Raw genomic sequence first — 16,513 nt, 5'->3', positions numbered from 1 at the left:
AACAACAGCATACTGAGGCAAATACTATTTCTTATCAGAAATGCTCATTTCCATCTAGAACGTATATTCAGTATTCTGCACTTCCCTAACAATTCACAGATGAAAATCCTATTTTGCAACTCGACAAATAGAGAAGCAGAAATCCTTTCCCTGCCTATCACCTCTCCCTTGCTTAGACTAGCAGGAGGGAGTTTTTATACCTCTCTTTAGACTATGGCTGGTATTCTCTTGGAATCTATTGAGACATTATCCAAGGGAGATTTATTTATGACAAGACTGATAATTACAGGTGAGATAATAACTAGGTCTCTTTACATCAGGAAAATTGAACAACTGCCAAAAAAACATGTTGTCATAGACCTGAACAGAATAAAAACAAAAATGGTAGAAGTAAAATTTTATAATATACACATTAAGGTGGGTTGTAATAAATAAAGGATATAAAATATCGGGAATATTTAAAATATTTTAAGCTAAGATACACAACATGATATATTAAAATGCAGAAGTTATGAATGAGTTGGTGGGCTGAGGAACAACATAAAATAATAAAAATCTCCAGCCAAATTCTCTGCTTAGATCTGATTCTAGCACTCAGCCAAAATTCACTATCCCACAAAAACGGGATGGTACAATTTTGGTGGGACACTGGATTATCAGCGCCCACCGATCTTCGTGTGACAGGCGGTGGGGAAGGCAGGCAGGCAAGAGAGCAAAGCGCCTGCCTGCCTGCCTTCCCCGCCGCCAGTCCCCCGGAGCCCATAGGAATGCATTGATTAAGTTTCAATGCATTCCTATGGGAAACCGCAACTCGCTAGACAAATTAATTTCGTCTAGCGAGGCAGCACTGCAATGGGAATCACTACAGAAGAACTTTTCTATGTTCATGATTTATTTTATTCAGCAGACGGTCATGATACCAACAGCTGGTTAGGTTTTATGTATATCTAATGTACTTCTACAAAAATTCAATAAACTTTTCTCCAAACAAATAATGTAAAGTATGAGACCAGCGGCCAAGCAGGATAGGTTTAATCAGGGAAAATTTCGTAGGCTTGAAAATAGGAATAGAGCACTCACAGCAATACAACACTGACTCCAGAATGTGTGTTTATATTGTCATAAAATTGGGAGGGGGACCGCTTGTAGAAATTAATAAATGGTACGACTTTTATTATTTTGCAAGCCGCAGAGGAATTCCTGGACTAACTCCCAGGCCAAACTAGGGCCATTAAGAAACAATACAAGGCCACTGAGGGCCATTGGCAATGCAAAATGGCAATGCAAAAGAACTGTCCTTGCCCCAAGATGTGAACAGAGACAAGGGTTTGAAAGGTTGCCAGGGTAACTGGATGTGAGGTGATAAGGAGTCCTGAGAGCAAGGGTTGCTGGGAAGAATGTTGTGCTTACACACACAAACAAACAAACAAACAAACACGGTGAGATAAGGCTGTGTGAGGCCTGTGGGTTCCATGTCAAAGTACTCTTGCAGCCAACTTGGTATGAAAAGTTGGACCATCCTGGGCTTTGCATCCAGGCCTTTCTGTCTTGACAATGGTCTTTAATCTAGGATGTAATGGTCCCCATTCAGAAGAGCCATGTATGCTTGGATAAAGCTTGCTGGTGGGGCCTGTGCTTCTAATTGTTGGGTTTAGGGCGAGACAAGCTAGCTTTTGTTATTTTCGGTCTGTACTCAGGTACCAAATGTGTCTTTGTATCTTTTTTTAACTGTAATTTTAAGGTAAAATTGTTCTGTTTTGTACTGTAATCTCTTAATAAAGTATTTGCTTCTATTTGCTTTTGTGGCTTCTTATTGTAAGCTTTTGCTCTGAATCTGGTGCCTGGCAGCTTGATTATGGCTAATGAGTAACTTGTGGGCTTGTGGCTGAGATGACAAAGAGTGGATCTTTGCTTTTTGTCTTGGGGAAAGTCATTGGATGTCCAGGAAAAGACTTGAGTACCCTGACTCAGACTTTTGGGTGACTTCGCAGGGGTGCTGGCAGGGTTGGTTTTCCCTGGGTATTGTTTAGTTAGAGGACATCGTGAGAAATGAATGTCTAAATCAATTAAAGAAAAACTTGGCTACAATACCACCTCTTGCTGCTTTTACCAGGTAGTGAGGATAAAGGAACAACACACTAACTCCCAGGGAAGTTCAGACATTCACATGTGCCTAAGCACGGGTCTCTATGCCTACGGCTTCCTTAGTGAAAAGAAAACAGAACAAATGTCTCTTCCCGTTTGCTCCATGACCAGCAGTGGAATTGGACTTCCTTCCCAAGACCTACACCAATGATTTAAAGCGAAAAAGATCCTAAGACCCAATAGTCATATAAGTTGACAAATAAAATTAATCAACATTTTAAAAGTGTTTATAATACAGAACACAGCACACACACAAATAAAAAGGATTCTTAGATAGCATTACAGAATACCTCTTCCCCTGTCCCCATCTCCAAGGCAAAAGGGTGTTCACACACCTTCATTGTAAAAGCAGGCCAAAATAAAACAAGAGGGATAGCAGAAAGACAGTGGTGAGGGGAAGTATCAGACACACTACCCACCAAACAGGATCCAGGGGCAGGACAACAGCACCCTTATAAGGTGATGATCCTGTTGTGTATGAAACAGGCCTTAATATTTTGTGGTATCCATTACAGCTTCTTTGTTTTCCAAATGCACCATGAAGTCCAAAAAGATTAGGGAAACCTGTCTCACAGTGACCACAGAGATTTTTAAAATAAATTGCACATAGCAATTGCAGCTTAAAAAAAACCCCACAATATAATCATACAATAAGGATAATGAGAGATTATATTGCCCACATTCTACTAGAACAAAAAACAAAGATGATAGGATAATTTATTATTTCCTCTTTATTAAGAACTCCTTGCTGTTCAGATCAGGTCTCAACAAAATGATGTAGCATTTAGGAACAAAGATGGAGCCCAGTAAGCCAGCACTGGAGGCCAAGATGGAGAAGATCTCCACAGCCACCATGTATTTCCCCTTGGTGCTCAGGTAGACCGGAACAAAGGAGATCCAAACACTACAAAACAACAACATGCTGAAAGTGATGAATTTGGCCTCATTAAAGCTGTCAGGCAGTTTCCTGGCAAAAAAGGCCACAACAAAGCTGATAATGGCCAAAAAGCCCATGTAGCCCAGGACACAGTAAAACAGGGCAACTGATCCTTCGTTACACCCTAGAATGATTTCTCTCATCACAGAGTGCATGTCGGAATCAGGGAATGGGGGAGAGGTTCCTAACCACACAGTGCAAATGCCCACTTGGATAAGGGAACAAGAAATCACAATGGAGCTTGCCAGTCTTTTCCCCACCCACTTCCTCATTCTGGATCCTGGTTTGGTGGCCACAAAGGCTAGAACCACTGTGATAGTTTTGGCCAGCACACAAGAAACGGTCACTGTGAAAACAAGTCCAAAGGCCATTTGTCGGAGCAGACAGCTCACTCTTTCTGGAGGGCTGAGGAAGATCAGTGGGCAGAGAAAGCAGAGCAGGAGGGATGTGAGGAGAGTGTAGGTGAGTTCTCGATTGTTTGCTCTGACAATGGGTGTGTCCTGATGTTTAATGAAGATGGCTTGGACCACCAATGTGAGGAAAGAGAGAAAAAGAGAAAAACATGCTAAGCTTATCCCCAGAGGCGCTTTAAAAGACAGGAAGTTGATTGTCTTTGGAATGCATTGTGATTTATCCCTATTTGAATAGTGATCTTCACGGCACGCAGCACATTCATCCATGTCTGGAGGGAGAGGAAAAACACTCAGATTTCAGATATGTTGCAGAGCAGCTACTAATGTTGGCAGTATCTCTTCAGATTAAATTAGGAGTATCAGGCTAGATTCAAAGTGATGCATGAGACAGGCTAGATTCAAAGTGATGCATGAGAACCCTCACCTCAGCACTGTGTAATGGGTTATGTAAGGTGTTCTGTGCTGGCTTGCTAACTCCCCAGAAGCTGTGGGATAACCAGTCAGGCTTAAGTCTTATTAATGAATGAAGAGGTTAAGACCATAGAGTAAGCTGTCCTGCCAGGCTTAGCTCATCTTGGGAGGTAATAGGTCAGTGTTTCTCAACCTTGGGTCCCCAGATGTTGCTGGACTACAATTCCCATCATCCCTAGCTAGCAAGGCCAGTAGTCAAGAGTGATGGCCATAGCTGTCAAGGTTTCCCTTTTCTCGCGAGGAAGCCTATTCAGCATAAGGGAATTTCCCTTTAAAAAGGGAGAACTTGACAGCTATGGCGATGGGAGATGTAGGTCCAACAACAGCTAGGGACAAGTGCCAGCGCGTCCATTAAGGTGAACTAGGCAGTTGCCTAGGGCGCCAAAATGGAGGGAGTGCTGGCCAGCCTGCACACCCCACCCCCCGCCGCCACCCGGTGCTGCTCGCTTACTTTCACGCAGGGCTCTGCTGTGCCCAGAGGCGTCCTTCCTATTTGGCTGAGTGGCCCCATGCACCACCTCGCCCGCCCAGCAGTGAGTCCACTGCGCTCCGCTGACTCGGGAGTATCCTTGGGTCTCCTTGGAGGAGGAGGCGCCATGCCGAAAGCCCCACAGAGCTCGTCTGCCTCCTTCCTGTCCTCTCCCTGCCTGTGGCCAGCAGTGCAAGGCGCTGCTCTGTGGGGTTTTTGGCATGGCGCCTCCTCCCAACTCGCAAGTAGAGAATGTGAGTGGGAAAGAAGGTGGGAGTATTTGGGGGCAGAACCAACCTGCCGCTGGCATTCTGGCTGCTAAACGAGAAGAGCACCAACGTGCGTAAATAACTCCTTATGGCTTCTCTTGGTCGACACGGGTAAACCACATGGCAAAACTCTCTGCGGTGGCCCGACTCAGTGTGCAGGGAAAAGGCAGGCGTGGGGATTATTGTTATTGTTATTTCAATTCATACACGAGATTGAATGCTATGTATGTGTACACTTGTGCATGAATGGATACGTGTGTGACACACACACACACACACACACACCTCCAATACGATGGGGGGGGTTGTGGTTCAATGGTGGAGCATCTGCTTTACATGTAAACACTCCTTGGCATCTCCAGGTAGGGCACCCATCTGAAATCCTGAAGAGCTGCTGGAGGTCAGTGTAGACCAAACAGCTGTTTTGGGACTACAGTTCCAATCATCCCTGACCACTGGTCCTGTTAGCTAGGGATGATGGGAGTTGTAGTCCCAAAACAGCCGGAGGGCCAAGTTTGGCCATCACTGGTGTAGACCTTTGGCCAGATATTTCTGAACTACAGCTGGCACCATCTTTGGCTATTGGCCATGCTTGCTAGGGCTGATGGGAGTTGTAGTTCAGCATCCTATGGAAGGTCAAAGGTTCCCTACACCTAGTGTAGACCAGTATTGAGCTGCTAGATAGAGCAATAGTCTGATTCAGTACCAGGGATACAGGAGTGGAAGAGTGGTAGCGCTCACAGAATTGTAGAGTTGGAAAGGACCAGGGGATTCATCTAAGTCTTGCTTCTGGTTTTCCTGTTGGCTGCTGTGAGAAAAGGGTGGTGGACTGAGCCTTTGGCCAGATATGGGAAGGCCCTTCATAATCTCAGACTATTCTGAACACCCTCACAAAAATGAGTTCCCTGCAGCGTGGGAAGAAGCCAAGGGAGGTAATCAGGTTTGAATTCATTTTAGGGTTCTAAGCTGGAAGTGTCTAAGCACCTGTGCCACTCTTTGGGTGCACTGTAGTGAGAAGTACTGTTGGTCATCAGTTATGGGGAAGCACCGTAGCTCAGTGGTGGAGCACATGCTTTGCTTGCAGAAAGTCGTAAGTTCAATTGCCAACCTTTCCAATACAGTGGATCATTCTGAGTTTGCAGGGTGTGGCATGATACTTGCCCAAGGCCTTGGAGAGCCATTTCCAGGCAGCAGTGGTGGCTAGTGCCCATTGGGACTGGTAGGATGGAAGGCAGGGAGACCCAACAGTAGGCAGAACCAATGATAGGTAGAGCCAACTAATTCCACTTTTGTCCCTATTCTCTTACCTGCTGAAATCTACATTGGCAAATGGGTGGTAGTTTTTTTCCCCTGTTCTGTACCCCACCTTGGTATCTGCATTGATGAAGGGTGCGCTATAAACACTTTAAATGAATAAAATAAATACAGTGGTGCCTCGCTAGACGAATGCCCTGTAAGATGAATTTTTCGCTTAACGAAGAGATTTTTCGAGCGGAGGTTGCCCCGCAAGACAAATTCGTTTTACGAAAAATTCATCTAGCGAATCGCGGTTTCCCATAGGAATGCATTGAAATTCAATTAATGCGTTCCTATGGGCAAATAAAAATAAAAATAATATTGACTTCCACCGCTTCGTCATACAGTAAGTAAAATAATACATTTTTAGCTTAACTGTCTTTTTGTCCTTTTGTCAACACTAAAATCAATTTTTTAAAAATATTATTATTATTTCTTTTCTTTTCTTTTCTTTTCCCTTCTTTTTTTCTTTTCTTTTCATTCTTTTTTGCTTTTTCTAATTTTTCTGCTCTTCACTTTTTCCTTTTCTTTTCCTTCTATTTTTTATTTTTCTGTGTTTATCTATATAAATTGTCTATATTCTCTGATTAAAGTTTTTTTGTCATGAATGTTTTGAAACATGATTCATAAACATCTTTTTATGAATATGTGTGTGCAACTTGTACATATGTACTTTTATTTGAAATACTCAATAAAGATTTATTTAAAAAAATAAAAAAATAAAAATAAAATTCAATGCATTCCTATGGGATTCACTAGACTAATCTTTCGTTATACGAATTGACCCGTGAAACGAATTAAATTCGTCTAGTGAGGCACCACTGTATATATATGTAAGACAGCTTCGTTTGGAGGTTCTAGCAGGGGAGCGCAGCTATCGTATACCCTTGACTGAAGAACGGTACACTCCTTCTATCTGGGAAGGTCGTCCTCTTCCACCGAGCGCGCAGCTTCGGGAGGGACGCACATGGAGCGGTGAGGGAGGAAGGGGACACCCGCCTAGCCAGCCAGATCAGCCGAATCAACCCTGGCGATCAATGGGGTGACAGATGTCGCAGCCAGATCGCCCTCACATTTTAATTTATGCATTATTATGTGATTTACAGTTAATGAATTTTTCCTTTTTTTTCTTTTCTCTCCTATTCTTTTTTCTTTTTTTTTCCTTTTTTTTTCCTTTTTCCCTCTCCCCTTTTTTCTCCTTTTATTTACTGCTGGAAAATAATGTTACAGAAAATTTGACATAAGTGAAATGTATTCGGCTGTAAATATGTAAAGTAAATAAAGATTATTATGGGGGGGGGGGAAAAAGACCGCTTCATAGGTAAGTTCAGGGCAAATCTGTATCACTCACCCATTCCTTCACGTCTCCCACACCCTTCCCCATACCGACTGCCATCCCCACAGATAGTATGATCTCAATAGGGTCTCTTATCACTACTCTGGGCCCCGGGGGCTTCTTGTCAACTTGAAATGAGAAGAGGGAAGATGCTGGAAGAAGACCAAAATTCTTTAAAAGAATTTGGGGCACAGGAGTGTCTGGTCATATGAGAAGCCACATAGGAAGTGGAGATAAAGGGGCATTTTGTGTTCACTTGGAGGGCATTGAAGCCAATTTTATAATTGCATTGTTATTTTTACTGCAAAGTATCAGCTGCTTTCTACACAAGAAGTCTGTTAAGTGACTTACAAAATGCTAAGAGCATAAAGCATGTCCCACACAATTCTCTCTCCTGTTTCATCCTCACTACAACCCTGTAGGTAGTTTAGGTTGAGAGATAGTAAATAGTCTAAGTCTAACTTCATAGCTCTGGAGATGAGAACTCCTAGTTCTGGTCTGACAGTCTAATGCACTAGATCAGGGGGTCCCCAGACTACGGCCCGCAGGCCAGATGCGGCCCAATTGGCCTCCCAATCCGGCCCACGACGACCCCCGCCGCCCGCTGCCGCTGCCTGTTCTTACGGCGCGCAGCGCAGCGGCGCAATTCCACTTCCAGGTCGGAAAAATCGCCAGTTCCACTTCCAGGTCGGAAAAATGACCAGAAGAGGTCATTTCCGGTGCACGACCGGGTTGGGGGAGGCCCATACGCATGCGCACAAACGATTTTCGGCGATTTTTCCGACCTGGAAGCGCGCCACCGTGCGATCGGCGCAGTGGGCACCGGCCCAAAGCCGGGTAAGTCTGGGGACCCCTGCACTAGATCATGGGTAGGCAAACTAAGGCCTGGGGGCAGGATCCGGCCAAATCGCCTTCTAAATCCAGCCCGCAGACGGTCCGGGAATCAGCTTGTTTTTACATGAGTAGAATGTGTGCTTTTATTTAAAATGCATCTCTGGGTTATTTGTGGGGCATAGGAATTCATTCAATTTTTTTCTTCAAAATATAGTCCGGCCCCCCACAAGGTCTGAGGGACAGTGGGCCGGCCCCCTGCTGAAAAAGTTGATTAACAAAAAATTGTCCAGTAGCACCTTAGAGACCAACTAAGTTTGTTCTGGGTATAAGCTTTCGTGTGCATGCACACTTCACCTGAAGAAGTGTGCATGCATACAAAAGCTTATAGCCAGAACAAACTTGGAACATGTAGCAGAGATCATGGTTACAAGGAACAGGTTGGATGAGAAATACACCTGTGTTTGAAATATGATTGGCGGGGGGGGGGGGGGGGAGAAGGTGATCTTGCCTAGGGCGCAAAAAACCCTAGCACCGGCCCTGCTGGGGACCCAAGGTTGAGAAACACTGTACAGTACTAGGTAATCAAGCCTCCGAGTCCTAAGTCTACATTAGAAGCTCAGAGTTTGATGATGTCTGAACTGCTTGTTCCAAGCTCAGACTGTGTGGCTGTTACAAGCCATTCTTGTGCTCCTATACCAATAATTTATGTACAGTGGTACCTCGACAACGGAACGCTTTGACTTTGAAGGTTTCGGCTTCCGAAGTCGACAACCCTGGAAGTCTTTTTGCCCCGCGCGCCGCGCACGCGCCTGCGCAAAGCGGTGCACGCGCGGTCGGCGCATACGCAGAAGCGGCGCTTCAACAACCGAAGACCTCGACTTACGAAGACGGCCGCGGAACGGATCGTCTTCGTAAGTCGAGGTACCACTGTACTTTTATTACTGTAGCTAATCCAAGTTTTACTTGAAATTTTAATAGTAGTAACCCAATTTTTAACTTACCAATTTCTAACTTACCAATAAAGCTCTAACCGCTTATATATTGCCATGCTTTACTTTTCTTAATATTTTTGTGTGGGGATGGCAGATGCCCCCCACCTCAGCATAAGACACCACAGCGTGCCTAGCCGCCATGCCCACTCTCTGACCTTTGCCTCCCTCACAGACAGCTTTGCTTAATGTTTCACTTGGCTGGAGTGTGACAGTTGGATCAGACTTTGTCTGACATCAGGGGAAACACCTGCCTGACATGTATATCGCTAACGCTAGAAATGTGCCCTTGCTGGAAATATGTTAAGTTTAGGGTGGTTTCCCTACTGTTTCCAACTGTTTCGATTTGGATTTGGATTTGATATCCCGCTTTATCACTACCCGAAGGAGTCTCAAAGCGGCTAACAATCTCCTTTCCCCTCCTCCCCCACAACAGACACCCTGTGAGGCGAGTGAGGCTGTGAGGCGAGTGAGGCTGAGAGACTTCAGAGAAGTGTGACTAGCCCAAGGTCACCCAGCAGCTGCATGTGGAGGAACGGAGACGCGAACCCGGTTCCCCAGATTACGAGTGTACCGCTCTTAACCACTACACCACACTGGCTCTGCTAATAAAAAGAGGCTCTGCAAAGCTAGCCGGCAGCTTGCTTGCTCCTGCACAGCTCACATGCATTCAGCTCCCATGTCGTCCTCCCTTATTTCTTGATTTTTTATTTTAAATCTCTGCTGGGATTCTCTAACCAAAAAGTACTTGTCCCATACCTGGATCTTGGCATTCTCCTTTATATACAGTGGTACCTCTACTTACGAATAACTCTACTTATGAATATTTCTACTTACGAATGGAGCTCCGTCCGCCATCTTGGATGCGGTTTAGATAGGAATTTTTCTACTTACGAATTTTTAGATAGGGTTGCTTCTACTTACGAATTTTTTCTCCCAATGCATTCCTATGGGATTCGACTCACAATTTTTTTCGACTTACAAATGTGTGTTCGGAACGCATTAAATTCGTAAGTAGAGGTACCACTGTACCTGTTTTTTCCTTGTCACCAATCAATCAATTCAATTTTATTCGACCGTCAGTCAGAAATAAACATTTATCCATACAAAATTTAAAACATCTAGACATTTAACATCTAAACATCTAAAAAACTTAAAACTGAAACCGACAGTAAATTAGGCTATACATTTAGACCCATGTCGGTGCTGTCAATTTTAAGCTTATGACGCTTGTGCAGTTTAGTTGGTCAATGGGGGTAACTATAAATAGAAACCATCCTTCTCTGAAGCTAAGGAAAGTGTCTTATACTAAGTCAGTTCTTATACTAAGTGTCTTATACTAAGTCAAATCTCTGACAAAGATGAGATCTTGGGTTATTATTAAGGTCCATATTCCTTTATGGGGGCTGTCTGCCAATAGGGATGGAGGAGAACTTTGGTTTTGTTGCCCTTTGAATGGGAAGGTTATCTAAATTTCACTCCTTTCACCAACATATGAACCCAAATACTCTTGCCCTGAAGTACGTGTAGTTCTCTAAAAATGTGTGCTGCCATTCTCCAACCAAACAATATGTACCAATTGTTTGCTTGATCTTTTCCATAACTTCTAAAATGACGTATAGTTTGAAAAGTATACCACTTGTGTCTCTTACCCTTTTGGGATGAAATCTTGCCTTGAGGACAAGGAGCACAATTATAGCAGCAGAATGGCTCCCCTTCCTTCTTCTCCTTGCTGGAACCAGGAGGACAACTTGGATTGCACACAGAAAGGGGTGGAACCTGCCCATTTAAATAAACGCTTAAAAAAATTAGCACAGAGAAATTAATAGCATGTTTGCTTTCTGTTTTCCAACCCACAGCTAGAAGTAAGAAGACACTGAACTACTTATTCCAAAGGCAGGACCAAACTGACCATTTTTTAGCCCCCTTCAGGCACCCGAAAAGCCACAAGAGGAAAACCACAACATCACTTTTGTACTCAGTTCCTGCTTGTGGGTTTACCAGAGACAGCCATTGGCCTGATCCAGCAAGCACATCTAATGTAATTTAGAAGAAAATGTTTTGAATGAGGCTAGAAAACCAGGTATGTGCTGGGCTGATGATCTATAAGTGCGTAATATTTTGTTTTCCTGTATCTCATGGATGTTGGAATTATGCCCCACCTGGTGAAAACTTCTGTGCCACACCATTCTGTTGTCATCAATGGAGAATTCCTGACCTGGGGCAGCCTCCAAATCCATCCTTCCAACCTTGACTCTCATGAAGGAGTTATTTGGAAAAGTGACCATGTTAGTAATATCAAAGCCAGCTTGTACTTCCCTGTTCTCACCAAAAGATACCGTTTCTCCAGCAGAGTTGTTAAAGGAGACACTCCTAAGGAAGGGATGGATCTGCATTGAAAGTAAAACAGAAACTATGAAGTAATGCCTCCAAATAGTCAGTATTTTCTGGGGTGGATTTAGGCACATGCCAGAATATTAGGTTTGCAGAAGTAAAAGCGCTTTGTCACATGTTTTGTGGTTTTAAAAATGGTTGGGGAAGTGACCACCACGTAACCTTTGTGCAAGCAAATTTCAGAAAAAGTGAGAATCTAGGGGTACCCAAAGCTACTCTCCGCAAAATCACTACCTTCTTAAACATTCCCTCCCTCAATCCAGAATTTCTCGTGCCGTTTTCTTTTTGAAGAATCCATACAATGAGAGAGCCCATACTGATGGAGGGAAGTTTGGGAAGACAGTGATGTGAAGAATGTCATACGGGTAGCAGAGAATTAACGGAGGTGCGGGAAGGTTACTACCGTATCTACATTAAATGGCAGTATGGATGAGCCCTGTGTTGCAAGGGGTGATTACTTTTGATTTAATAATTGTGTTAGTTTTGTCCCTTTCCAAAAACAAATGTTGAGCACACAAGGTAGCTTAAAATAATGTTTCCCTATCCAATGTCTTTTTTTAAATCAACATCCAGCATGGATGGACAAATTAAATGACAATTCTGGGGTGTTTATGTTTTAGTTTTTTATTTATTTTATCCGATTGGAGTGCTGGGTGGTAATCTACACTAATTTCCAGGTTACTGTCCATGTCAAGTAAATTGTATCTCATGGAAGGCACTACCTGCCAAGGCTGTAGCATTAGAAGCTCCTGCATCCCTCCTTCCACCGCTGCCCTGTGTTTGGTCCTCGACAAGAACATGGCATGTAGGGCATGTGCTATGGCATAGACAGCATTATAGAGACTGTAGCTGTGGCCACCTATGATCATCTCAAAAGCAGATGAAGGGAGATCTTCCAGCTTCTCCTCTCCAGTGCAGGTGTCACTGGTCTGCTCCTCCGTATTGGAGTTTGGAAATAAACAGAGAAAGACTTGTGCCCAGAACTGCTTGACAAAGCCATTTCCATTTGCCTCCAAAGGATTTTGTACCTGAAGAAAGGCTTTGAATCCTTGTACCACATTTGAATGAACTGCAAAGGAGAGGGAACCCTGGAAGGCTTGCATATCCCAACTCATTTGATAGGCCAATGCTGTGAACTCCAGCTGTGCCGTCAGAATCCATACCTTGCCCACAGATGTCTTGGTCACATTTTCCAATTCACCAAGAGCTACTATTGCTCTCAAGCCAAGCATGGACTTTGTTTCTCCATAGAAAACAACAACTTTGGCGTTACTTTCCATAACAACATGATAGATTTGGATCCATTGGGAATACATGGCATAATACTCAGTCAAATATGTGGTTTTCAGGGTTTTCTCTGAGAAGGCCAAGCAAATGCCTTTCTGGGACAGCAGAGGTTTCAGGGTCTGAACAAATCTCTCTCCGCTGTCATTATCTCCAGCGAGCAACCCAACCCACGTCCAACCAAAGTGCAAAAGTAACTCAACAATCCCAGTGTACTGATGGGCTTCGTTTGGCACCATCCGGTAAAAGGGAGTGGATTGGCTTTCATCGGTATACTCTAGAGCAAAGGAACCATAAGTGAGCTAGAAGGAAATAAAGGGACATAAATATAGTAGAAGGAATTGGTATGTGCACCTCTAGCGGATGTCGTGGCAAAGACAATTGTAATGACAGTAGGGAGTTCTCTTTACCTCACTCTCCCATGGACAAGGGAGTAAAAAAAAAAAGCAACTTCCCTAGACTCTCTGGCCCATGAGGCAGTGCCAGGGAGGGGAAAGGATGAGAAGCCAACAGCCACTGGTCTGAGAGCATTTCCAGATAATCTTATTATTGAATATTCACCATGATTTGTTTTCACAACGTTTGTGGGGTGGTTACATGATGCCAGCTATTTATTTAGCATTCAATCTGATTTATTTGCAAGCTGGCTAGGCAAGTCCACTTACCTACAATGCAGCCTGGCCATGGCCCCATATCAGCAATCTGGAGGCCGCCTGTGGAGAACGGCAGGCCTGCCTGCAGATTGGCCCAATGGCAGGCAGGCCTGGGTCCAGGGATTTCCCAGGGGGCAGGCCTAACCAGCCAATGAGTATTGCAGAAACCCAGTTCTGAGCTGCACACTTTAGAGAGATGGGGCAGGTGGTACAAGAGAACTGAGGTAGATCGGAGGGTGCTGCCAGAGAACCCCAGTGGGCTGGGTATACCCCAATTAATGATAGGTTGCAGAAATGTTCCGCCAATCCATGCAGTACTCCCTGAGCTGTATTAAATTGCTCGAGCCTAATTTTCAGTTCGGTTAGGGGACCCTGGCATGTACCCTGTACAGAGACAGCTGGCACAATTTTGACATATGGTCCAAATTCCAGATTCAGTTCAAAGTCCTGATATTTACATTTAAAGCCCTGAATGGTTTGGAATCCAGACAGTGAACAAACTGCCCTCCTTTGTAAGTCATAACTATTTCTCTAGTGTACAAAACCTATTGTGCAGAACCTCTGGATAGAAAAGATCATGGAGGATGAGTGTGAAATGCCCAAGGCAGTATCTTACCTGGGGGATCTTGTAGATGCCCAGTATGTCTGCCAAGTAGACCGAGGTATCAAAGTCAAGCCCCCCAATAACTGCCATCAGATGTTTCTGGGTGTCACACTTGTAGTTGGGCATAAGTGTAGAGGGAAGGTTCAGAGCAGCCCTGTAGGTCATCCTTTGATTGAAGTAACTGTCATAGATATGGAATCCCAATGTGATATTAGGCAAGATCTTGGGGTTCTCATTGATCTCCTTGACAGCAAAGGCCAAGGCCAGAATATGCTGGTAGTTCTTTGGCACCACACTGCAATGAGAATTTTATGCTGGTTTCTTGGGAGATATGCTGTGGATTTTTTAAAAGGCCTTATGAAGATTCTTCAGCATTTTAGTGCAATTTTCTCCTAATACACACATTTTATGCAATATTGCCTAATATACACAAATTTACATTTTTACACAAAAAATAATGTGTTTTGTGCGCTACTTTCACTAATATTTTGTTGACACTTTACCCCAGTATATGCATTTTTATATACATTACTTGGCTTGAGAACCGTGTTGCAAAATTTAGATAAGTGAATTTCGAGGGATGGCTGTATTTTTGTTCTTATATTGTTTTGGCGCACACAAATTTTGGCAGGTTCATGTTTAAATGTGAGCTGAATTTAATTTCTCCCCCACCCTTAATAAGGCGATACTGATATTTTCATTGGGGTCTTACATGTGCTTGACGACACTTTCTAAAAACTCATCATTTTCAGACCTGTGACACATTTTTCACCAGGACTTTGTTCTAAGCCTGACTTAAATGAGAACACCTGGGAGAAGAAGAAGAAGAAGAAGAAGAAGAAGAAGAAGAAGAAGAAGAAGAAGAAGAAGAAGAAGAAGAAGAAGAAGAAGAAGAAGAAGAAGAAGAGGAGGAGGAGGAGGAGGAGGAGGAGGAGGAGGAGGAGGAAGTCCACCAGGAGGAGGAGGAGGGGGAAGTCCACCTCAGAGGAGAGGTGGGATTTTAATAATCTTCATTTCAAACTCCTTTGAGGTGCAATTCAATATTCAGAGCAAAGAAGAGCTTCCTATCTCATCGCCAATGCATTCTTTTCTTTACACACTTTAAAATCTGGATAGAATAATGGTAGCAGGGCTTAAAGAAGAACACAGAAGACAGGAGGATTTCTGTTTCCTTCTCCACCCCTCCCAACACCCCAGCACACTGTATAGCAGGTCAGGGCTTCTAGAGAACATGAAAGCAAGAAAAATCCTGCTGTGCCATTACAAAGGCCTATTTAGTCCAGCATTCTATTCTCTAAGTGGCCAACAAAATAATTATGGGAAGCTCAAAAGGAGGATCCGAGTGCAGCAGCGGTCTACCCACGTACAATTTCTAACAACTTGTAGAGAGACGCACATAGTCTCCAACAATGGATCTAGTATGCAGCAATCATATCTAGCAGCCACTGATATTCCTAGCCCACATGGCTTTGCCTAATCCTCTTTTAGGGCCATCCCAGTTGGACACCACCACCCACTACTGGTAGCAACACATCCCATAATTTAATTGTGCATTGTGTGAAGAAGCACTTTCTTTTGTCTGTCCTGAATCTTTCACCATTCAACTTCATGGAATGACCCAAAAAAAATCTCGTCTTATGAAAGAGGAAGGAAAACTTCCCTCTATCTACTTATTCCACAGCGGGTATAATTTTATACACTACTACCAGATCTTCTTTTACTCGCCATTTGTCTACAGTAAAAAGTTGTGACCTTTCCTTATGGGAGAGTGGCTTCAACCCCTTCACTATTTTAGCTGTTCTTTCCAGACATGGAGCTTTAGAAAATTCAGGGCAAAATGTGAATGAGCCCCTTCTCACTCTTCTCTTGATGCCTCTCTACCCTGTCCGCTCACAGATCTCTGTCACTTTCCTCCTCATCTCCTCTCAGCCAACCCCAACATAAAGCTGTTCGTTATTATACTTTTCTTGCTCTCCCACTCCATATTTTTTTAACTTTATCACCACCATCATCACCACCACCATTATTATAATTTTCTCTGGCTCTTGAGGGCAATGGGCAATCAGGAAGGTGTCGGGGTTGGGAGACATTTCAGTTTTTTCTACAGCAGCAAAATGTCCAGTGCCAGCTCCTCCCTCAACTACTGCAAATGTTCCCCCCCACACACACACCTTTGCCTGGAAGTAAATCCCACTTAAATCAGTGGAACTTGCTTCTGAGTAAGCATACTTAGAGTTGAGGGATGATTGTGTATCATCTGGTAATCTGATATTTGAAGTTCTTACAAGAGATTAAGCAGTTGATGTGTGGCTAGCATTTCTTTGAAGTCTTCTTTATCCAAAGCAACAAAGAGGTGAGAGGCAAGTCCACCAATGATGAAGTCACCAGGCCAGTAGTATTCATGTGGAATCCTAAGCAT

At 43.7% G+C, this 16,513-nt stretch overlaps 1 protein-coding gene across 1 annotated transcript; it reads right to left on the bottom strand.

Annotated features, from left to right (window-relative positions):
- Nucleotides 1–2,865: 2,865 nt before the first annotated feature.
- On the bottom strand, nt 2,866–16,513 carry LOC118094587 (vomeronasal type-2 receptor 26-like). The gene is made up of 6 exons (XM_060282042.1): nt 16,380–16,513; nt 14,107–14,389; nt 12,276–13,139; nt 11,346–11,549; nt 10,812–10,938; nt 2,866–3,764 (listed from the first exon to the last, which is right to left on the bottom strand). The coding sequence occupies exons 1-6, from the start codon at nt 16,511–16,513 to the stop codon at nt 2,866–2,868; spliced, it is 2,511 nt and encodes an 836-aa protein (XP_060138025.1).

This window comes from Zootoca vivipara, chromosome 13 (assembly GCF_963506605.1).
Source record: "Zootoca vivipara chromosome 13, rZooViv1.1, whole genome shotgun sequence".
NCBI lineage: Eukaryota > Metazoa > Chordata > Lepidosauria > Squamata > Lacertidae > Zootoca > Zootoca vivipara.
The sequence above is the reverse complement of the archived record's forward strand: the minus strand, read 5'-3'. Positions and strand labels throughout refer to the sequence as shown.